A 25610-nucleotide genomic window follows, 5' to 3' on the forward strand; every position below is an offset into this window, starting at 1 on the left:
TACTGGCAATCCTTTTTAATCCTTGTCATATGAAGACAAATAATGAAGAAAAATTATAGATAAAATGAATCGGTGCTCATCGGCCATTGGACATAAACATTACACAACAAGTTGGAAATCGCAAATTCAACAATGAGTGGTTTGGAAGGAATCAGTGGCTAACTGCAAGCATTGCAAAGCAAAGCAATCACTAGCCTGCTATACAGTGGAGTGGGTGTGTGGTCCCAATTCTCAGTTTAAGGTTCTCTTTTGCAAGCTTAAAATTATAAAATTCAACATTGGCCATGCTGTCAATCCGCTCAAAACAAATGTTAACTCAGAACTGTGAAATCTGTCTTCAGTGAGTTCAAGACAACTGGGAACTCAGGAAAAAATGAGCTCTGACTGGGAAAATATGTTTTGAACGGTCTTCCAACTCGGAATTGTAAGTCGGGAACTCAGGCCTCTTTCTAGAGCCACGACCTGAAGATCACTGACGTCATTATGATTCGACCTTGTTCATGATTAGACCTTTAGTTCCCATTTGTCTTGAAAGCACCATAAATCCAGAGAATGCCAGACTTTGATGACAAAGCTTGATGACAAAATTTGCCCACGAAGGACCACCAAGTTAGCACAGTGCAACAAGGTGAGTCCAATAATGTATTGTATGCTGCTGCATAAATTATGTAATATACCAGGGAGATATGTATACTGTAGCTAAGAAAGTAATAATAAGTGTATGTTGTGTAGTAAGCTGTTAGTAGCCCATGTGCCTCGCCCTAATAATCTGATATTTTTTCCCCTCTTAATGTTGCCAGCTGTTCTGACTTGGTGGTGCACATGTAGCCTATAACCTGTTTTCAGAAATGTAATCATTGAATATTGTAAGAGCTTTCATTGTCTGCTTATATGCCCACTTTATTTATCCTACAGTTCTGACTTGGTGTACAGGGAGAACACTGTAAGAACGGCCCATGTTCTGAATTATGTTGCTGTACATTTCAAAAGTGCTGATCAAATAGTTATATTGACTACGTCCGTCCTAGCTCGCTCATTAACGTCTTAATCGGAATTATAGATTGCCTCTTATCCGCTTGTCGTCCCCTTATGCCATAGTTTGTACATCTCAATTGTCAGTAGAAACCACATTTGTTTAAGCAAGTCAGCCATATCAGCTATGCTTTTTTAAAAGGCAGGAATTGAGGCTGAATGAACTGTTTCGCTGCCAGACAAGGCTCCACTGACAGCCAGGTGTAGCTGCTGTTGGGACAGCTTTATCTAGGCCCTAACCGTTTATGGGCACTGTTTTTCACCGTTATAGTGCAATTAATGTATTGTTTAGTGTTGTGTTGTGTAGTGGTTTGCTGGCATGCAACGCTCACATTTTTTCGGGGTTTGCCCCACCAAGATTTACATGCTAAAATCGCCACTGGGTTGTGGCCTATATGGGTTGGCAGAAAGTTCTGCACAAAGCACTGCTTTGAGAGAGAGCGCATGAGGGCTGCAATTCCTCTATGATCAATTAATCAAAAGTTAAATTTAGGCTTCAATGGAATTTGGCTTCAATGGAATACATTAGATACATGACTTACTTTCATAGTCTGCTTTTATTCTCTGCATTGCTACAGTAATAGCATAAATACTGTGAAAGGATAGTTATAGTAAGTAAGAACTCATGAAAGGGCCATTTTATCGGCCCATCTAATCACATTATATTATTTGTAACATATCTTTGGTTTATCACACCTGAACAGTTGGACTGCATGTCAGTTCCCCATAATTGTTCGAGAATGGCTGGACTGGAATATATATTAAGTAGACAGACTAGTTTGAAATCTAAAATGAGTGTTAGAACAAGCACAAATGTAGGCTACTACTACTAACCTGAATTTAGAAGGACCTGCTCGAGGTGTTGTTGAAATTCTGCGCGCGGCACGGTTAACCTTTGATTTGCAATACACGGTGACGAGGAAGTCAGTTTACAAAAGATCGGAATCGGGAGAAGAAAAAAAAACTTTGAGTTTGCGGAAGATCAGAATCAGAGACGAAAAAAAAAGTTCCCAAGCAAGGCAAAGCCAGGCAAGCTTCGCGATGGCCTCTATCGGTAACGCTGTTTCCAGTCCAATGGGGATATTGGCCCCAAAAACCAAAACCAAAAAGAAACATTTTGTGCAGCAGAAGGTGAAGGTATTTCGTGCCAGTGACCCAGTCTTGAGCGTTTTTATGTGGGGTGTAAACCATTCGGTGAGTATAACACGTTATGTTGTCACCGTCAGTTTTGATAACGTTAGCTTAGCCTATTAGCTAGCTAACGTTAACTAACTTAGATAATTTTGACATTCCGTTAGCTAGTTACCAAGCTAACTTATCTAACCTACCTAGCTAACGTTAGTTAGCCTTCTAGTGCTATCTAGCTTGTTCTCGGTACAGTTCGTTTAGCTCACGTAAACGTTAGCTACATTTTTACTGAATGCGCAGGTACATGTGATAGCTAACGTTAGTTAGGTTGTTAACGTTAGCCAACTTGCTACTGGCTACCTATTATTGACCGTTGACTGTCAAGTGTGTGTCACATCATCATGGACTGTGTGTTATGGGCTTTACTCATAATATAAAAGTTAGCCAGTGAGCAAGACCTTTTAAACAGGTCAACATTCACAAAGCTGCGGGGCCAGACGGAGTACTCAAAGCATGCGCGGACCAACTGGCAAGTATCTTCATTGACATGTTCAACTTCTCCCTGACCGAGTCTGTAATACCTACATGTTTCAAACAGACCACCATAGTCCCTGTGCCCAAGAAAGCGAAGGTAACCTGTCTAAATGATTACCGCCCCGTAGCACTCACGTCGGTAGTGCTTTGAAAGGCTGGTAATGGCTCACATCAACACCATCATGCTGAAAACGCTAGACCCACTCCAATTCGCATACTGCACCAACAGATCCACAGATGACCCATCTCAATCGCACTCCACACTGCCCTTTCCCACCTGGACAAAAGAAACACCTATGTGAGGATCCTGTTCATTGACTACAGCTCAGCGTTCAACACCACAGTGCCCACAAATCTCATCACTAAGCTAAGGACCCTGGGACTAAACACATCCCTCTGCAATTGGATCCTGGACTTCCTGACGGGCCGCCCCTAGGTGGTAAGGGTAGGCAACAACACATCTGCCACGCTGATCCTCAACACGGGGCCCCCCTGTACTCCTGTAATCCACGACTGTGTGGCCAAGTACGACTCCAACACCATCATTAAGTTGACTGACGATACAAGTGGTAGGCCTGATCGCCGACAACAATGAGACGGCCTATAGGGAGGAGGTCAGAGGCCAGGACAACAACCTCTCCCTCAGTGCGAGTAAGACAAAGGAACTGATTGTGGACTATAGGAAAAGGAGGGCCAAACAGGACCCCATTAACATCAATGGGGCTGAAGTGGAGCGGGTTGAGAGTTTCAAGTTCCTTGGTGTCCACATCACCAATCATGGTCCAAACACACCAAGACAGTTGTGAAGAGGGCATGACAGCACCTTTCCCCTTCAGGAGACTGAAAATATTTGGCATGGGTCCCCAGATCCTCAAAAGGTTCTAAAGCTGCACCATTAAGAGCATCCTCACCGGTTGCGTCACGGCCTGGCATGGTAACTGCTCGGCATCTGACCGCAAGGTGCTACAGAGGCTAGTGCATACTTACATACTTACTGACTTTATTGGCCCCATGGAGAAATTTTGTTGCAGTGTCATGTACACGTTTAAAGGGGCGTTTAAATACAAAACAAAATGGACAATACAACTTTCATAAGTTACATACCAATACGGCCCAGTACGTCACTGGGGCCAAGCTTCCTGACATCCAGGACCTATATACTAGACGGTGTCAGAAGAAGGCCCAAAAAATTGTGAACGACTCCAGTCACACAAGTCATAAACTGTTCTCTCTGCTACCGCACAGCAAGCGATACCAGAGCGCTTGCCAAAAGGCTTCGTAACAGCTTCTACTCGCAAGCCATAAGACTGCTAACCAGCTAATCAAATGGCCACCTGGACTATTTGCATTGCCCCCCCCCCCGCCCCCCTTAATGCTGCTGCTACTCGCTGTCTATTATCTATCCATAGTCACTTTACCCCTACCTACATGTATATATTACCTCGACTAACCTGTATCCCCGCACATTGACACGGTACCGGTACCCCGTGAGTATAGCCTCGTTTTTGTTGCTCATATTTTTTACTTTAGTTTATTTAGTAAATATTTTTCTTAACGCTTATTATTAAACAGCTATGTTGGTAAAGGAGTTGAAAGTCAGCATTTCACGCTATGATCTACACCTGTTGAATTTGGTGCATGTGACGAATAAAAATGTATTTGATTTGAAATCTACACTGGGGTTACTTACCAAGAAGACAGTGAATGTTTCTGAGTGGCGGAGTTCCTGAGCCGCCTGCAGATGCAGGAAAGCCCAGATGCAGGAAAGCCCCAAACGCTACGCTCACGGAGGTTAGTTTCTTCTCCGAAATATGAAGTATGTAGCGAACAACAGAGCAGCGAAATAATTTAGCTTGAGTCGTTAGGCTACTTATCACCCTCACGGCAATCAAGCAACGCATTCCGCCAAGAGTCGTTCACGTGGCATCTTCATAGGATGCCACCTTTCCAATAAGTCAGTTCATCAAATTTCTGCCCTGCTAGAGCTGCCCCGGTCAACTGTAAGTGCTTTTATTTTGAAGTGGAAATGTCTAAGAGCAACAACAGCTCAGCCGCGTAGTGTTAGGCCACACAAGTTCAAAGAACGGGACCGCCGAGTGCTGAAGTGCGGGGCACGTAAAAATGGCTTGTCCTCGGTTGCAACACTCACTACCGAATTCCAAACTGCCTCTGGAATCAACGTTGGCACAAGAACTGTTTGTCGGGAGCTTCATGAAATGGGTCTCTGGCCAAGCAGCCGCACACAAGCCTAAATTCACCATGCGCAATGCCAAGTGACGGCTGGAGTGGTGTAAAGCTCGCCGCCATTGGACTCTGGAGCAATGGAAACGTGTTCTCTGGAGTGATGAATCACGCTTCACCATCTGGCAGTCCGAGGGACGAATCTGGGTTTGGCGGATGCCAGGAGAACGCTACCTGCCCCAATGCGTAGTGCCAACTGTAATGTTTGGAGGAGGAATAATGTTCTGGGGCTGTTTTTTATGGGTCGGGCTAGTTCCCTTAGTTCCAGTGAAGAGAAAGAACTTGACTGGCCTGTACAGAGCCCTGAACTCAACCCCATCGAACACCTTTGGCCCTAATCGCCCAACATCAGTTCCCGACCTCACTAATGCTCTTGTGGCTGAATGAAAGCAAGTCCCCGCGGCAATGTTCCAACATCTAGTTGAAAGCTTTCCCAGAAGAGTGGATGCTGTTATAGCAGCAAAGGAGGGACCAACTCCATATTAATGCCCATGATTTTGGAATTGGATGTTCGACGAATTTTTGGTCATGTAATGTACATTGTTTTAAAGCGCACGTTTACAAGTCTGTCACAAATGATAGTTCCAATAAGCCCCCTATGGTGAATGACATGTGAACCAGAGGCTTGTAGAATCATGACTTTTAAGTTTTCAGTTCATCGTTCGTCGGCAGGGGGTCCTGCGTGCTCTGGGAATTACTGACTCGAATGAAAGAAATTAGTAGATTCGTTCTTTTGACTGAACGAGTCAAAGATTTTGTCAGTAAAAAAAGCTGAACTTCCCATCACTAGTTCAGAGTTAAGGATGGCAGCCCCGTGTGGCTATTGGCTTATTTGCATATAGGCCTGAGGTATCTCTGATTGGCTATGGTGTAGAGTCCGGTCCTGGACAAGACAGATGTTTTTATTAGGTTTTATTAACTGCAGTGTCTATTAATTGTCCTAATGCACGGCCGCTTTCCCCTGTATAATTTTCACATGCCTTACTCTACGTCATTCCCAAACATTCTATGAATGTGTGAAAATAACGAAGTGCTCGCTTGTAAAAAGAAAAAGTTTTTTGTTAAACATTTAAGGCGACGTATTCTTCCTAGAGGTGTATATGAACTGATATTAATAAGATTTCATGTTGCTAAAACACTGCCAGTAACACTTTAAGGTAAGGGTTAGGTTTGTGGGTAGGAGTTTAGGGAAGGGACGTCCCAAGGGTCCCTGATAGCACTAACCATGATGAAAGTCTTCTAGCTAATGGGAGTACTTATTTCTGCAGATAAATGACCTAAACCAAGTGCCTGTTCCTGTCATGCTATTGCCTGATGACTTCAAAGCCAACACTAAGATCAAAGTCAACAACCACTTCTTCAACAAGTAATGTTTGCTCACTCTTGTTAATACTTACTCTAAATATACATAATACAATTGGCCTATCTACCAGTAGGTCTATGTCACTACTCTGTTTAAAATGCCAAAACGAATGAGGCTTGGACAGAAGTATGGAGGGAGAGAGGGAGCGATAGAGAAGGAGAGGCTAGTAAACACTGCAAATGTGTGAATTCCACCCCTTTTTTTTTTTCGCAGAGAGAATCTACCAGGACATTTCAAGTTTAAAGAATACTGTCCTCAGGTGTTCCGGAATCTTAGGGAGCGCTTCGGAATTGAGGATCTCAACTACCAGGTACGAGTGTTGATGTACAGTGCCTTCAGAAAGTATTCAGACCCCTTGACCTTTTCCACATTTTGTTAGGTTACAGCCTTATTCTGAAATTGATTTTTTTGTTTTAATTCCTCATCAATCTACACACAATAACCCATAATGACAACGCAAAAACAGATTTTTTGAAATGTTTGCAAATTTATTAAATACAAAAACTGATCACATTTACAAAAGTATTCAGACCCTTTACTCAGTACTTTGTTGAATCACCTTTGGCAGCGATTACAGCCTCGAGTCTTCTTGGGTATGATGCTACAAGCTTGGCACACCTGTATTTGGGGAGTTTCTCCCATTCTTTGTCAGGTTGGATAGGGAGCTTTGCTGCACAGCTATTTTCAGGTCTCCAGAGATATTCGATCGGGTTCCAGTCTGGGCTGTGGTTGGGCCACTCAAGGACATTCAGAGACTTGTCCCGAAGCCACTCCTGCGTTGTCTTGGCTGTGTGCTTAGGTTCGTTGTCCTGTTGGAAGGTGAACCTTCGCCCCAATCTGAGGTCCTGAGCGCTCTGGAGTAGGTTTTTGTGAAGGATCTCCCTGTACTTTGCTCCATTCATCTTTGCCTCGATCCTGATTAGTCTCAGGCCAAAGAGTTGAATCTTAGTTTCATCAGACCAGAGAATCTTGTTTCTCATGGTTTGAGAGTCTAGGCGCCTTTTGGCAAACTCCAACCGGGCTGTCATGTGCCTTACTGAGGAGTGGCTTTCATCTGGCCACTCTACCCTAAAGGCCTGATTGGTGCAGTGCTGTAGAGATAGTTGTCCTCCTGGAAGTTTCTCCCATCTCCACAGAGGAACTCTGGAGCTCTATCAGAGTGACCATTGGGTTCTTGTTCACCTCCCTGACCAAGGCCCTTGTCCCCCAATTGCTCAGTTTGGCTGGGCAGCCAGCTCTAGGTGGTTCCAAACTTCTTCCATTTAAGAATGATGGAGGCCACTGTGTTCTTGAGGGCCTTCAATGTTGCAGGCGTTTTTTGGTACCCTTCCCCAGATCTGTGCCTCGACACAATTCTGTCTGAGCTCTAAGGACAATTCCTTCAACCTCATGGCTTGGTTTTTGCTCTGACGTGCACTGTCAACTGTGGGATCTTATATAGACAGGTGTGCCTTTCCAAATCATATCCAATCAATTGAATTTACCACAGGTGGACTCCAATCAAGTTGTAGAAACATCTCAAGGATGATCAATGGAAACAGGATGCACCTGAGCTCAATTTTGAGTGTCATTGTAAATAAGGTATTTCTGTTTAGATTTTTTTTCTACATTTGCAAAAATGTGTCGTTATGGTGTTCTGTGTGTAGATTGCTGAGGATTTTGTTTTATGTAATCCATTTTAGAATAAGGCTGTAACGTAACAAAATTTGGAAAAAGTTTCTGAAGGCACTGAGCATACAAAACATTAAGAACACCTTCTCTTTTCATGACAGACTGACCAGGTGAAATGACAGACTGACCAGGTGAAAGCTATGATCTCTTATTGATGTCTCTTGTTAAATCCACTTCAATCAGTGTAGATGAAGGGGTGGAGACAAGTTAAATAACTATTTTAAAGCCTTGAGACAATTGAGACATGGATTGTGTATGTTTGCCATTCAGAGGGAGCTGGGTATGGTAGTATGTGCCCGGCGCATCCGGTTTGTGTCGAGCTGCACCGCTGCTGAGTTTCGCATTCAATAGTTTCACATGTATCAAGAATGGTCCACCACTCAAAGGACATCGAAACAACTTGACACATCTTTGGAAAGCATTGTATTCAACATGGGCCAGCATCCCTGTTTAAAGTTTTCGACACCTTGTAGAGTCAATGTCCCGACGAATTGAGGCTGTTCTGAGGGCAACTAACTATTAGAAAGGTGTTCCTAATGTTTGGTTATACTAATTTTGTGTGTATAAATATATTTGATACATCTTGACACAGCGCATTATTCTAAAGGAGTATTCCTCTTCATCCACTCCCTATGTGCATGTATGGATACTAGTAATCCATCCAGAGCCAAATGACTACTAAAGCAATAAGTTAAATATTAAGATTGTCATCATAAACAGAAGAAAATGGACTGATATGGGGAGGGACTTCCTGAACTTTTCCAATCAATCAGGAGTATTTATAAAGCCCTTTTTACATCAGCAGTTGTCACAAAGTGCTTATACAGAAACTGAATGTAAAACCCCAAAGAGCAAGCAATGCAGATTTAGAAGCACGAAAAACGGTGTGAACTAATGAATACGACCCAGTTTTTTTTTTTCCCTCATCCCTGTAGGTCTCTTTGACCCGTAGCCCTCCTGTAAGAGGTGGGGATGCCCAGTGGGAGGGGATCCTCCTGACCTCCTATGACCGCACGCTGGTCATCAAGCAGATCTCTACTGAGGACGTGGCAGACATGCACGGCATCCTGTCTGAATACCATCAGGTAATAACCCCCGTCTGTGGACAGCTCAATTAACTTCAGTTCAAAACCCAATTGATTCATCCCAAATGGCATATCTCCTTTATAGTGCACTGCTGTTGACCAGAGTCCTATGGGCCCTGGTCAATATTTGCGCACTACATGGGGAATAGGGTGCAATTTGTAATACAGCCCAAGGGAGGGTAAAGTTGCCCTTTTTTTATTATGGTCAAGTGTTGCAATGCTCTCTAGTACTGCTGGGTGAAATGAACAGTGCATTTGATAAACAAAAACATTTGATTGGTTGCATCAAAAGCATTAAAGCAACATGGGCTTCCTTGAATTGCAAATTAGCATCTTCAACTGAATTATATGGTCTGGTCTGTGTACTCTGGTGGAACTAGTGTTAGGTTATAGTAGTAGGGGGGTATATCATGTAGGACTGTTCATCCATGCCTCGTGTTTTGCATAGCAAGCCGTTCACTAGGCGAGGAGAGAATCTTTTTTTCCCACCTCAATACAGTTTCTATCTTTGGAATGGAGAAATGTTAGTCAATTATGCTTTTTCACAAATTTAAGTCTCATTGAACTTGGCGTTAATCAATTCGTGTTCATGAGAGGGAAAACATTTTGGCTACATTTTAATTTGAAAGCCTTACATTTACATTTTAGTCATTCAGCAGACGCTCTTATCCAGAATGCACTACTTGTAAGTCGCTCATCTTAAGATAGTTGGGTGAGACAACCACATATCAGTCATAACTATTTTGAGGGATAATGTACTTGCTATCAGCGAAGTCAGGTCTTTATTTATTTATTTATTTTTTGGGTGGTTTGCCGTTAACTTAAAATGAAACAATGACTAGGTTCCAGTTTAACAACGTATTTCCACAGTACATAGTCACCTTCACACTCCAGCCAGGTCCATCTCCAGTGGGACTACGGCGCAGGCGTACTAATAACAGAGTGATAGCACCGTAATAACACAAATATAGGGATACTTAAAACATGAACTTACCAATCTCCCACTTTTCTTTAAAGACAAATAAAACATCAACAAAATAATGAAATGTCCCAAGTATTATTTAAGTTCCCCATTACAAATGGGTTGTGTAACAGTTTTTATTTCTCAAGCTGCCACTTTCCATTACTGAGTGCCTTTAGGAGCACAAGACCGGATGCTCCATATTTAGTCAGTCAGACAGCTGCTCCTTTGTGGTCAACCTGGAAAACAGCTTTGATGTGTTGGATCACAGTTGTAGCAAAGGACTGTGAGCCCCCCAGATGAAGTCCTCAACATGACAGGCAAGTACTCCAGTCACATTGCAGTCTTGATCAAGCCAATAGAAGACTGCAGGATCCACTTGTGACATTTTCCCACCTGTACTCAGCAGTGTTGTCTTGACTTTGTTGTACCAGTAGAGTGATGCATCTGCCAGGCCATACACTTTTTTTTGTTTTGTTTCCACAGTGACCGGACACGTCGCGTGCGCGAGCGTTGCAAAATAAATGTACACATGTTATTCAATCATTGCACCCTCGCAAGCGTCTGCGTGTCCAGGCGCTAAAATAGAAATATGTTCTATTTGTGACACTCAACGCGCTGCAAGTCCGGCCTCTCCCATCTCATTTGTTTTTAGGAGCATATACCCACGTGCCATCTCCTCAATGGTTTTTCTGAGCATATACCCACGTGGGTGATTGAAAGATGAACTTAGGTCCACACTCCTGTCAGTTGCGCTAATGCACCTAAAGTTTTTGCCAAACGCCATGTAATGTCCAAAATAATAATAAGAAGCAGCCTGAAGGAAGGAGGAGAGATGACCAAGTGGACCTTGTGTATTTCAGGTAAAATAACAACCCAATGTTTATATCCCAGGACAAATGAGCTAGCAACAGCAAACTAGCTAGCTAAATTGCTATAAATGTTTAATGCTTTTCGACCTGTCCCAAAATTAATATAATTGGTTCTGAGTTTTTGATATTTCAACCTGTGTGTCCTGATCACGTCTGGTGTGGGTGGACAAAATCAACGTGCACACGATGGCGCACGCGTGCGGTCTGGTCAGCATGTTAGCTTCATGCGGAGGTCGGATGTGAATGCCATTTCATTGTCACTGTACAATTTCTGGGGCGGGCCATGCACACTTATCCAGGAATGAATGAAGTGCTTGACGATTTGACTGGGTTTCTTTGTATTCACAATGCTTCCAGCGCTGAAGCGTGTGAAGTGGTGGATTATGTGAAGGTACCACACACTTGGTCCCAGCTCATGTAGATCTACAGCCACTGTTTCATTGTACTTGGAAGCCAGTGGCAAACTAACAGCTGGTCTGGGCTTAGCTTTGCTGTGTTTCTGGCTTGTCACAACTGTTTGCTATCTGCCGTAAAATGGAAATATTCTTTTCATTATTCCCAGAACTGCTGAGTCATTTCTGAAGTCTATCAATTGTAGAATGTCCAAACAGTTTGAAGTTTGAACAATACTTTGTTTTTCCTATGTGGTCATGTGCTCTGTGTCGGTCAGAATCTCCATGTGCTCTGTGTTTGGTCAGAATCTCCATGTTCACTGTGTCCATCAGAATCTCATTTTTACATGGACTCTGTGTGTTGTCTTTGTCTAAAATGTTTAAACAATAGTGGCCTGAGGTAGTAAGTTCAAGGGTCACTAGTTGTTTAAACATCACTGCCTTGTAATTTTGTATGTCTAGTACAGCCCCTGCCTTCTTTGCTTAAAACTTCTTATGGCTTGGGGGCAGTATTTTGACGTCTGGATGAGAAGCGTGTCCAAAGTAAACTGCCTGTTACTTAGGGTCAGAAGCTAGGATATGCATATAATTGGTAGATTTGGATAGAAAACACTCTCTAAAGTTTCCAAAACTGTTAAAATAATGTATGTGAGTATAACAGAACTGATATGGCAGGTGAAAACCTGAGGAAAATCCATCCAGGAAGTTAGATTTTTTTTTGATATGGGTATTTTCAATTGAATGCCTATAGAGTATCTAATGGGTTAGGACTCAGATTGCAGTTCCTATGCCTTCCACTAGATGTCAACAGTCTTTAGACATTGTTTCAGGCTTGTTTTCTGAAAAATGAAGAAGAATGAGACCTTTCTGTCAGTGGACTGTAGAATCATGCAGTGCTGGTTTGCGTGCGTGACTTATTGCGCACCCTTTGTTGTTTTTCCTTTCCATTGAATACGCTATTGTCCGTTTTAAATATTATAGATTATTTAGACAATTGACAACCTGAGGATTAATTATTAACATCGTTTGACATGTTTCGACCAACTTTACCGGTATTATTAGGATGTATTCATCTGCATGTTTTGACCGCCTTTGAGCCAGTGGATTACTGAACAAAACGTGCCAACAAAACTGAGTTTTTGGAATATAAAGAGGGACTTTATCGAACAAAACGAACATTTTATTGTGTAGCTGGGACTCTTGTGACTGCAACCATATGAAGATCTTCAAAGGTAAGTGATTAATTTTATCGCTATTTCTGACTTTTGTAATTTCTTTACTTGGTTGTAAAATGTTTGTATGCTTTTGTAAGCAGGGCGCTGTCCTCAGATAATCGCATGGTATGCTTTCGCCGTAAAGCCTTTTTGAAATCTGACAAAGCGGCTGGATTAACAAGAAGTTAATCTTTAAGCTGATGTATAACACCTGTATTTTTTATGAATGTTTATTATGACTATTTCTGTATTTTGTATTTGGCATTCTGCAATTTCCCCGGATGTTGTCGAGGTGAGTCGCTAGCGGAACGCCTGCGCCAGAAAGGTTAATAGTAAGGAGATATCTGCAGGGACCACCTCTGTTTCAATTTGACACTTAGTCTGACCAAAAATGTGTCAGACTAAGTGGGGACATATTTGTAACCTGGATAGAGAGAAAGGGCAAGATAAAGAGAAAAAGTAAGAGCAAGCAATTTCATTCCAGTGTAGAAAAATGTTTCATTTTCATATTCAACCAGAGGTGAAAGGAGACATGTGAATGTATAGTACTGGTGTGTTCCAGATGGCATCCTATTCCACAGAACCGTTTCCTGGCCGCTTTATGAGAAGTTGTGAGCACAGTTTGGAATCAAAAAGCTCTGTTTACGCAGCAGTGGATACGATCACGTGCAACTTCAAATGCAGCTCATTCAAGTTAACATGTAATCAGATACATCACAGATTTCATCAGAGGATTGATTACCTACTGTAGCAAGCCAGCCAGGCAAGGTAAAATAGCACAAATAGAGATGGGTAAAGCCAGAAGAATAATATACTTGTTGAACAGAGCTATAGCCGTCAGTCTTGTGTGTTTTTGTCGTCATCACTCATTATTTGTCAAGGTCCCGACTTAAGTGTTAGCTATCCTGCTACAGAGGTTTTTGGTGCGGGATGCGCGTGCATCCCTCAAACGTGACGTTTGCTTGTAAACAACAAACAAACAAAAAAATGGCTCTATATAATGCACTACTTTTTACCAGGGCCCTTGGAGTCATTTCAGACACAATCACAGTCTATTCGCCATTAATTTGTCCCCCTCTTCTCCCTGGCTGCAGCACATAGTGAAGTGTCACGGCAGCACTCTGCTGCCCCAGTTCCTGGGGATGTACCGTGTCGGTGTAGAGAATGAGGAGACCTACTTGATCGTCATGAGGAACATGTTCAGCCACAGGCTGGTGGTGCACAGGAAGTACGACCTTAAGGTGAGACTGAGCGAAAAACACAAACACACCCACACACAGTACAACATCCAGATGAGAGAGAGACACACCTAGGGTTGCAAAATTCCGGTAACTTACTGAAAGTTCCCAGGGTTTTCAAGAAGTCCTGAATGGAGGATTTATTTCTTAAAAACCTGGGCATTTTGGGAAAGTTACTGGAATTTTGCAACTCTAGTCACCTGTTGTATAATGCTTGTACACCTGTAGTGTTCTGTAATGCTTGTTCCTTATGCTACTTCATGATTTACACTCGTATAATCCCTGACCTTGCCTATTAAACTGTAATCTTATTGATACTCAGGGCTCTCTGGTGTCTCGTGAAGCAAGTGACAAAGAGCGGGTAAGCCAAATAAGAATGTCTATCTCACCCAACCAACCATACATGTGAAAATTGCCTTAAGGACTAGCTCTGTTAGGCACCCACAGTAGTGTTGCACGGTATACCGAAAGTTCAGAACTTTTTATATCCTATAACATTTAAAAAACAGTTTGCTACTAGAATTTGTTACTTTCGGTACTTCTTTCATACGCATTTCAAGTCGTCTTCTGATTGAGAAAGAATCAAGTCTGTAGACAATATCACCTTATGGCACAAGAGCACTGTGCCTGCTCCAATTATCCATTGCTAGATCTAGCCTGTATTGAGGAACCGCTGAACTCACTGGGAGTCTGGGATGCATCATGTTAGCTCCCCTTTCATGCTGTACAGAAGCAAACAGTTGAATAATGTAGAAATGTTGCAACTGTTAATTACTGTTCGCAAAGCAATGTCCTTTACAGACTAGAACACTTTACAATGCAAGAACAGAACATACCGGTAGCTTCCAACTTTCTTTGCTATATTACAGATGACGCTAACATCAATTCACTACCACAGTACTTTGTTTGTGGTACCATACTGCAAAATGTGCTGATTGTCACCAAAAAAACATAATCATTAACCAGGTTTCCATCCAATCTTTTTATGTCAACAAAACAAGATACACTAGACAAGGTGGGATCTTTTTGGGTTGGTGTTGATATAATAACCATCATATTGAAGTAAACTTAGTCACGTGATAACATCGGTCTGTGGTCCTCCCTCTACGACTCGTCGGGAAAGCATGCAGTTTATTAGGCTACAGATGAACTAAATTATGATGAACTAAACAGGGTGGTGAAAGTGCAAGGTGATTAGCTTTATGCCCCTTTCCAATAAATATCAAGGGTCTTATTTTGGTGACATGATAATCGATGCTTGGCTGCCATTTGACAAATACAAATCTTACTATTTTGTCCATAATATGATCTCGCTATATACATGTTTTTTTTTGTGAGAAACATCAGTAGAGTTGAAAATGCGATGGAAACCCATTTAACGATGAGACAGCCTATAGGGAGGAGGTCAGAGACCTGACCGTGTGGTGCAAGGACAACAACCTCTCCCTCATCGTGATCAAGACAAAGGAGATTGTGGACTTCAGGAAAAGGAGGACGAAGCACGCCCCCATTCTCTTCGACGGGGCTGTAGTGGAGAAGGTTGAGAGCTTCAAGTTCCTTGGCGTCCACATCACCAACAAACTAACATGGTCCAAGCACACCAAGACAGTCGTGAAGAGGGCACGTTAAAACCTATTCCCCCTCAGGAGACTGAAAAGATTTGTCATGGGTCCTCAGATCCTCAAAAGGTTTTACAGCTGCACCATCGAGAGCATCCTTACGGGTTGCATCACTGCCTGGTATGGCAACTACTCAGCCTCCGACCGCAAGGCACTACAGAGGGTAGTGCGTACGGCCCAGTACATCACCGGGGCCAAGCTTCCTGCCATCCAGGACCTCTATACCAGGCGGTGTCAGAGCAAGGCCCTAAAAATTGTCAGACTCCAGCCTTAGTCATAAACTGTTCTCTCTGCTACCGCACCGCAAGCGGTACCGGAGTGCCAAGTCTAGGTCCAAGAGGCTCCTAAATAGCTTCTACCCCCAAGCCATAAGACTCCTGAACATCTAATCAAAGGGCTACCCAGATTATTTGCATTGCCCACCTCCTCCCGCGGGAACGATGTTGCTACTCTCTGTTATTATCTATGCATAGTCACTTTAATAACTCTACCTACATGTACATATTACCTCAACACCGGTGCCCCCTGTATATAGCCCCGCTATTGTTATCTACTGCTGCTCTTTAATTATTTGTTATTCTTACTTTTATTTATTTTTTGTATTTTCTTAACTGCATTGTTGGTTAAGGGCTTGTAAGTAAGCATTTCTATACCTGTTGTATTTGGCACATGTGACAAATAAGATTTTGATTTATTCGGTACATGGGAATTTTTAGGTATTTTTATGTCATTACGTGCAGCCTTTTATCTGCAAATCAAAGTTTATTTGTCACGTGCGCCGAATACAACAGGTGAAATGCTTACTTACAGGCTCTAACCAATAGTGCAAAAAGTAAATGTGATCAAAACACATCTCTGGTGGGAAAATGTGCATATTGTTGTTATGCAGATTTTTTAATATTTGCATAAATCTGTCGCCAATTGGATGGAAACCTAGCTATTCCCAAAATCTTTATTAATTCACTTTGTGTCCCTCGCCTCAGTCACATCTCTCCAGTCCTTTTCACTGTGTGTGTGTGAATGTCATTAGCTCATAGATATAGAGCACACATTTATAAAAGAAGGCATTGCTGCTTCTATGCAAATGTTGTTGATTCCTCTGTAGCCCCATAAAATCAGCCAAAACAAGCTCAAAAAGTCAATGCATGTATACACTCTTATTGAATATGCATTCACCTGTGTTGTGAATAGGCCTATATCTTGATATACATTTACATTTTAGTCATTTAGCAGACGCTCTTATCCAGAGCGACTTACAGTAGTGAATGCATACATTTCATACATTTTTTTCCCCCCGTACTGGTCCCCCGTGGGAATCGAACCCACAACCCTGGCGTTGCAAACACCATGCTCTACCAACTGAGCCACATGGGACACCTGGTTTATCAATAGATATAGCATTCAAATAAATGAATGCCATTATGTTATGTAGCTAGATTGGTAAAAATGAAGTCAAATTGATTGTATGATGCAATTGATTCATTAATACAGTGTTTCCCAAACTCTGTCCTCGGGAAGCCACAGGGTGCATGTTTAGTTTTCCCCCTGAGACTACACAGCTGATTACAATGATCAAAGCTTGATGATTATTTGAATTAGCTATGTAGTGCTAGAGCAAAAAACAAAATGTGCACCCCTTGGGGTCCTGAGGACAGATTTTTGGATTCTGCATTAATGCATACATGGCTGTCTCTGAAAATGTCAAATGTAATGAGTTTGATCTCAAAAGATTTGTCTGGATCAAGTGCCATTCTGTGACTGGCTAATACACCTTCTTTTGCCGTGGTATCATTTTGGTATCGAGCATCGTGATACTAAACCTGCTATTGAAATTGAAGTCAAAATTCTGGTATCGTGACGTTAACCCACAGTACATGTGACCCACCACCTTGATTCCGTCTTATGTAGCAAAATTTGAAATAGTTTTTTTTTTTTACGTTGGATAAAAGTAAAGACTCAGCGATATAAAATTGTATATCATACACTGCAGTTGAGGAACAATGGGAAAGTAATTCTGCATTGAAAGTTGTATATTGTATATACTGTATCCTACACTTGCATCTTAGTCGCTCTGTCACTGCTCATCCATATTTTATATATTCTTATTCCTTTACTAGATTGTGTGTATTAGGTTTTGTTGTGGAATTTGTTAGATATTAGGTTTTGTTGTGGAATTGTTAGATACTGCTGCACTGTCAGATCTAGAAGCATAAACGTTTCGCTAAACTCGCAATAACATATGCTAACCATGTGTATGTGACCAATAAGATTTGATTTGAATAGTAAGTTGTTTTTTTCCCTCATGAGGTTGTGGCAATCTACTGGTGGCGACTAGAAACAATTGCATAATATTACAAATTGATGATCCTTGAAGAAACAAAATGCAGTGGAATGGGCTTCGATGTCCGGAGTTTAGTTTTAGGGGCCACTTCACATGCTTGGGAAAGTTCTCATGCGTTTGCTTCATAACGGTCCCTCAGGTGAAAGAGCTGCCCACCTACAAGGACATGGACTTCAGAAACAACATGCAGAAGGTGTATGTGAACGAGGAGCAGAAGGAGAAGGTCATGGAGAAACTCAACAGAGATGTGGAGGTAATGTGACCTCCACAGATTTAGAACTAGAATTCAGTCTATTTCTACGTTGACCTCTCAAGTTCTAGAAACTGTCATCCTATTCTATTGAGTCTAACACAAGGTGGCAGTAGAAACATTCTAGCTGTTTGTTGCCATTATACCACCATCTCCATTCATAGTAATCATCTGGTGTGTGTGTCCTGTTCTATAGTTTCTTGTCAAGCTAAAGATCATGGACTACAGCCTGCTCCTGGGTATCCATGACTTGGGGCGGGCTGAGCGGGAAGAGGAGGAGGGAGAGGAGCCCTCTAATGAGGAGGATGGGGAGACTGAGAATGGCCTGACGCAGGTCCCTAACGCGTGCTCCTACGGCACGTCTCCTGAGGGCATCGCTGGCTACATGGCCTCCTGCAAGCCCCTGGGGCCCGGGGAGTTTGACCCCTATGTGGATGTGTATGCCATAAGGAGTGCCCCTGGTAGGTTCAAGGGATGTTGGGAAATTACAGGGTTTGGATCAAGTCAATAATTTTAAGCAATTGGATTCTCAATTTACCTACTGACTTGAATGATTTTTAAATGGAATTGACTATTCCTGGATTCGAAGTTACACTGCAAGTTGGGTCATTTGGGTTTTTAAGCAGTGACTTTATTCAGCATCTGGTCTGTTTTCCCCCCTCAGGAGCCCCTCAGAAGGAGGTGTACTTCATGGGTCTGATAGACGTTCTAACACAGTACGACACCAAGAAGAAAGCCGCTCACGCAGCCAAAACTGTCAAGCATGGGGTGAGTGAAAAGGGCGAAGGGATGAGATACTCAGTGCATACTGTGATGTTAACCTTTATTTAGCTAGGCAAGTCAGTTAAGAACAAATTCTTATTTACAATGACGGCCTGCACCGACCAAACCCGGATGACGCTGGGCCTACTGTGCGCCGCCCTATGGGACTCCCCATCACGGCCGGATGTGATACAGCCTGGTGCATACTGTGCATTTATTGCTTTTTCTAACATCATTCCCTATTAATCAATAATTGAAAGTGACCTGTTCCCAATGCAATTTCTTGTTTTCCCTGGTTTCGATGTTGTGCTGATCACGTCTTTGAGATTAGAGGGTTAAGGGTCTCCCATTAGAATACAGTGCCTTCAGAAAGTTTTTACACCCCTTGACTGTTTCCACATTTTGTTGTTACATCCTGAATTTAACATGAATTACATGTAGATTGTTGGTCACTGGCCTACACACAATACCCCATAATGTTAGCATAATTGTTTTTGAACATTTGACTAATTAATTTAAAAAAGTTGAGTCTAAGTATTTAATCCCTTTGTTAGGGCCCAAAAATGTGGCTTAACAAGTCACGTAATAAGCTCACTCTGTGTGCAATAATAGTGTTTAACATGATTTTTGAATGGCTACCTTGTCTCTGTACCTCACACATACAATTATCTGTAAGTTCCCTCTGTCAAGCAGTGAATTTCAAACACCAATTCAACCACAATGACCAGAGAAGTTTTCCAAAGCCTTGGATGGTGTATCATTACTCCCAGTCACTACATATATAGTCCCAGTCACTACATATATAGTCATCCTTCCTATCTCTGTTGCCGGAGAGGAAGGAAACCGCTCAGGGATTTCACCATGAGGGCAATGGCGACTTTATAACAGTTACAGAGTTTAGTGGCTGTGATAGGAGAAAACTGAGGATGGATCAATAACATTGTATACTGAACAAAAATATAAACGTAACATCCAACTGAGTTACCGTTCATATAAGGAAATCAGTCAATTGAAATAAGTCCATTAGGTCCTAATCTATGGATTTCACGTGACTTGAAATACAGCTATGCATCTGTTGGTCACATACCTTAAAAAAAGGTAGGGCCGTGGATCAGAAAACCAGTCCGTATCTGTTGTGACCACCATTCGCCCCATGCTGCGTGACGCATCCCCTTCGCATAGCGTTGATCAGGTTGTTGATTGTAGCCTGTGGAATGTTGTCCCACTTCTCTTCAGTGGCTGTGCGAAGTTGCTGGATATTGACGGGAACTGTAACCTGCTGTCGTACACGTCAATCCAGAGCATCCCAAACATGCTCAATGGGTGACTTGTCTGGTGAGTATGCAGGCCATGGAAGAACTGGGACACTTTCAGCTTCCAGGAATTGTGTACAAATCCTTGCGACATGGGGCCGTGCATTATCATGCTGAAACATGAGGTGATGGTGGTGGATGAATGGCACAACAATTGGCCTCCAAGATCTCGTCACGTTATCTCTGGTCATTCAAATTGCTATCGATAAAATGCAGTTGTGTTTGTTGTCTGTAGCTTATGCCTGCCCATACCATAACCTGATCGCCACCATGGGGCACTCTGGTCACATTGACATCAGCTAACGCTCGCCCACACGACACCATACACGTGGTCTGCGGTTGTGAGGCCAGTTGGACGCACTGCCAAATCTAAAATGACGTTGGAGGAAGCTTATGGTAGAGAAATGAACATAACGTTCTCTGACAACAGCTCTGGTGGACATTCCTGCAGTCAGCATGCCAATTGCACGCTCCCTCAAAACTTGAGACATCTGTGGTGTTGTGTGACAAAACTGCACATTTTAGAGGGGCCTTTTATTGTCCCCAGCACAAGGTGCACTTGTGTAATAATCATGCTGTTTAATCAGCTTCTTGATTTGCCACACATGTCAGGTGGTTGGTTTGTCTTTGAAATGCTCACTAACAGGGATGTAAACAAATTTGTGAAATGTTTGTGCTTATGGAACATTTCTGGGATCTTTTATTTCAGCTCATGAAACAAGGGACCAACGCTTTATGTTTATATTTTTGTTCAGCGTATTTACTACACAATACTAACTTAATTGACAGATTGGAGAAAAAAAAAGGCTGTACAGAATAAAAAATATTCCAAACCATGCACCAAACCTGTTTGCAACAAGGCACTAAAGTAATACTGGAAAAAAATGTGGCAAAGTGATTAACTTTTTGTCCTGAATATACAGCCTGGTCTCATAAACTAGACGTAACATATTAAAAATAAATCCGGGACAATCAAAATGGTATATGTTATGTTTGGTATGGTTACATAAGACGGATGGTTACTTAAGGCAAAAACGAAAGTAGGGTGGTTTGTCGGGATGGGTGGGCGTATAACGCGAACGTCTAATCTCATCATGGACAACTTTAGCATTTTAGCTAATTAGTAACTTTTCAACTTCATGCTGCTTTTTAGTTACTTTGCAGCTACTTAGCATGTTAGCTAACCTTAAACCTTTTAGCTAAATCTAACCCTTTAACCTAACTTCTAAACTTAACCTTAGCCCCTAACCTAGCTAACATAGCCACCTAGCTAGAGTCTGTAACATATTGTACATTTTGCAAATTTGTAATGTATAATATGGATTGTAATTTGAAAAATATCATACAAACTAGGTGATGGACATCCAAAAATGTAATACATACCATATGAAACATACATATCATACAAAGTGGAGGTATTGGATTTACGTACAGAATAATACAAAATGCTCTGAGACCAGGTTTGAATACAAAGTGTTATGTTTGGGTCAAACCCAATACAACACATTACTGAGTACCACTTTCCATATTTTCAAGCATAGTGGTGGCTGCATCATGTTATGGGTATGCTTGTAATTGTTAAGGACTGGAGAGTTTTGCAGGATAAGAAAGAAATGGAATTGCACTAAGCACAGGCAAAATCCTAGAGGAAAACCTGGTTCATTTTGCTTTCCACCAGACACTGGGAGATGAATTCACCTTTCAGTAGGACAATAACCTAAAACACAAGGCCAAATCTTCATTGCAGTTGCTTACCAAGAAGACGGTGAATGTTCCTGAGTGGCCTAGTTAGTTTATACTTAAATTTACTTGAAAATCTATGGCAAGACCTGAAAATTGTTGATCAACAACAAATTTAACAGTGCTTAAAGAAATTTGAAAAGAATAATGGGCAAATGTTGCACAATCCAGATGTGGAAAGCTCTAAGAGACTTACCCATATAAACTCACACCTGTAATTGTTGCCAAAGGTGATTCAAACATGTGTTGATTGAGGGGTGTGAATACTTGTGTGTGATAGTTTTCCATTTCATTTTCAATGTCTAAAAACATGTTTTCACTTTGTCATTATGGGGTATTGTGTGTAGATGGGTGAGATTTCTAAAAACATTTAATCCATTTTGAATTCCGTCTGTAATAACAAAATGTGGAATTAGTCGAGGTATGAATACTTCCTGAAGGCATTATCTTATTTGTTTAACTTTTATCTGGAAAATGAGCATTTCATTGACGCTTTTCATTCCCATTATATGAGCTACTCAGTCTGACGTGTACCCTTCTCTATGCCTCTGTCTTCAGGCTGGTGCTGAAATCTCCACTGTCCACCCAGAACAGTACGCCAAGCGATTTCGTGATTTCATCTCCAACATCTTTGCATAGCAGGACATTATAACCACCACTGATACAACCAACCTTTTCCCATTTAGATTGGATGGTTTGTATTGTTCTTTCTCTCTTTTACTTTTGTTCTGGAACTTTCTGCCTTGTTTTTTTTCTGATGTACATTTATATCATGAAACATTGACCCAAAAAATCTAAACACACAGATCATGTTATTTTGATCTCACACTTGACTGTTTCCATTGTTGTAATGTATTACTGACTGATACATATTTATTTTTAGATTGATAAGATGAATGTGATTCCATATTGATAAGCACTCTTGACTGACTTTGTAGCAAAAGGGTACTTAGGCTAATACTGCTGCTTTGTGTCCTCATAGAGATGTTACACTGAAAAGGATAGATTAGACTTAAAGGGGGACAACCTGGGATTGATACATCGACCACTTTGTTTGAATCCCAGATTGCCCCTTTAACCCAGTCAGTTGAAATCCTGGGTCGTGTCCATTAGGCACCAAACAGAAGGAAACGGCGGGAAACTGGGAGGTGCTGTACTACCAATGACTACCTGAACTTGTCCAATAAGAAATCATGGTTATTTACAGGCTACTGAACACAACCCTGGATTGGTCTGATCTACTGAATATACTAATATAACTGGACATAGGAACATATCATTGTAGTGAACCCTAGAGTAAATATCAGAGCAATTTGTCTCAAAGGGAAAGTCTTCTGGGATTTGTCATGAACGTCCCTCATCTCACTTTGGATCATGTGTAGCATTATATGCTATCATGAGTGGACTTGGAACCAGACCCTGTTGTTGGACTCACAATGTCCTTTTGAATACCTTTTGGTGCCTCAAACTGAGAGTAATTTTAAAGGACTTCTCAAGATCATTTTTATGGGAAATATAAGTATAATCATTCCAACTGCCTCTCACACATTGTCATGCCAAACATGTTTGATTGACAATGACAGCAATGGATCAAGCTAGAATAAAAGATGAGTAGAGGTAGATGATGGTCTATGCTTGGTCAGATTTGACGACTATTATTATTATTATTATTATTATTATTATTATTATTATTATTATTATTATGACATTTGAAGAGACTCCACGGAAGAGCTAGCTTGGGTATTATGTGTTACTCATAGAATATAGCACTACATTTCACCTGCTTTATGCAATTTGATTGCCTTAAAGATATGAGTTTTCTAGTATAGAAGTTGAATACATGGACGGGCTGAATAGTTACAGTATGAGGAAGTGAAGCCTTGTAACCATTGTGATTGCACATCTTGTATTTTCTCAAATCAGCTTTTGGATCAAAATATATTTTACAAAGATTTTCTGAAATGTTTTTTATATAGATTTTACATTACAGCAGTCACACATACACATTTCTCTTGGAGTGTGGTTAGTGGTACAGTTGATATGGTTGTGAGTTTGGGATTTTATTACGATCCCCATTAGCTGTTGCGAAAGCAGCAGCTACTCTTCCTGAGGTCCACGTGAAACATGGAACATGACATAATACAGAACATTAATATACATGAACAGCTCAAGGACAGAACTACTGTACATACATTCCAAAACGGCACACAGCCTACAATACAATATCTAGGTCACGTAGGGGAGCGAGGCATTGCTTTTTTGTGTTAGTTTGGTTAGCATTACAGTTCATAGGGGGTTAGTTTGGTTAGCGTTACAGTTGATAGGGGGGTTTGTTTGGTTAGCGTTACAGTTGATAGGGGGTTTGTTTGGTTAGCGTTAGTTGATAGGGGGGTTTGTTTGGTTAGCGTTACAGTTGATAGGGGGGTTTGTTTGGTTAGCGTTACAGTTGATAGGGGGGTTAGTTTGGTTAGCGTTACAGTTGATAGGGGGGTTAGTTTGGTTAGCGTTACAGTTGATAGGGGGGTTTGTTTGGTTAGCGTTACAGTTGATAGGGGGGTTAGTTTGGTTAGCGTTACAGTTGATAGGGGGGTTTGTTTGGTTAGCGTTACAGTTGATAGGGGTGTTGGTTTGGTTAGTGGTACCACTAGGGTTATTTGAGTTTTACGCTGGCCACAGATAACAGGCCGAGCCCAACACACGGACTGGAGGAGGTCAGGAGCCATATTTCTGCTGACAGACCTCTTCCTGTTGCTTTAGGAAAAGAGAGGAATTGACAACTCTTAACAAAGGGACGTAAGCAGGATGGGCAGACTCAGGAGAGAAAAAAATATCAGCCTTCATCTAACAGAAATGCTGACAACCCGGAGAGAGGTGGAAGTTGAAACACTGCGTTCAGAACATGTCCCATGAGCCTCAGCCAACACAAATGTCTTCCCTGTGCTGCTCCTTATCACTCCGACCCCTGGAAGGCTGTGGTGGCTGTTGCCACTTGAACTCTTCAACAGAACAATAGTGCTGACTGCTCATTCATTTAGTTTGATTTATTTAGCCAGGATAGTCCACTCATTGACAATAGCCAGTGCTTTACAGGGAGCCCTGGGTCCCATAAAATCAATGAAAACAAACAAATTACACAGAAGTTAAAGCTGATGGTGAGAACTGAAGTTATATTACAGCAAAAAAGCACCAAATAAGTTTATGCAATGCTATGCCAATGATGTCAAGTGGTTTCCCAATGCCGATATCATGTCCTTTGCTTTGTCTACTAACCTGACAGGTGTTGACGACTTAATGATCTGACTCACTATTTCAATGGGAAAACTGACTAGGGGTGATTCCCGCCTAAATTCATAGCACGAAGTTCATTGGTCGGCCAAAGGATGATGTTAATGCTATGGAGCTTTCGGGAAGTACACCCCTTCAATGTAGATGTAACAATCCATTGACATGTAAGTAAAATAATTGCCTACAACTTGCAATGCAGAGTGGCTGCCAAGCTACTGTAGTTGAAGTAGTGATTTCAAAGTGGGTGCTGAGACGGACATCACAGACCGGGAGAGATGGAGGGGGGTTCAGATAAAAGGGCTCTCACTCCAGTGAGGTTTGATGTACCACAGGCTTCCAAATGTCCCCCTACTCTCTGCCATCCATCACTCCTCTACGACTAAAGGGGCTTCCTGGGATTGTCTTATGTCAAGTGGCTGTTTTTTTGGTTTATCACGCAGCCCTCCTCATACCAACTAAACTGTGTTTTTACTGAAGTTTCATCTTAGAAGACAATTGGTAGAATTATGGTTTTGTTGTTCGCCACAGAATAACTGGACAGAGAAATTCAGAAAGTATTCAGACCCCTT

The 25610-nt window shown here is 41.8% G+C and overlaps 1 protein-coding gene across 1 annotated transcript; it reads left to right on the plus strand.

The window, feature by feature from the left end:
- Positions 1 to 1731: 1731 nt before the first annotated feature.
- On the plus strand, positions 1732 to 23713 carry LOC115165548 (phosphatidylinositol 5-phosphate 4-kinase type-2 gamma-like). Its single transcript, XM_029718743.1, has 10 exons — positions 1732 to 2226; positions 6204 to 6301; positions 6512 to 6608; positions 8905 to 9054; positions 13588 to 13734; positions 14054 to 14092; positions 17831 to 17944; positions 18138 to 18402; positions 18606 to 18709; positions 22315 to 23713. The coding sequence occupies exons 1-10, from the start codon at positions 2074 to 2076 to the stop codon at positions 22393 to 22395; spliced, it is 1248 nt and encodes a 415-aa protein (XP_029574603.1). The 5' UTR covers positions 1732 to 2073; the 3' UTR covers positions 22396 to 23713.
- The last annotated feature ends 1897 nt before the right edge of the window (positions 23714 to 25610 follow it).

Source organism: Salmo trutta, chromosome 28 (genome assembly GCF_901001165.1).
Source record: "Salmo trutta chromosome 28, fSalTru1.1, whole genome shotgun sequence".
NCBI lineage: Eukaryota > Metazoa > Chordata > Actinopteri > Salmoniformes > Salmonidae > Salmo > Salmo trutta.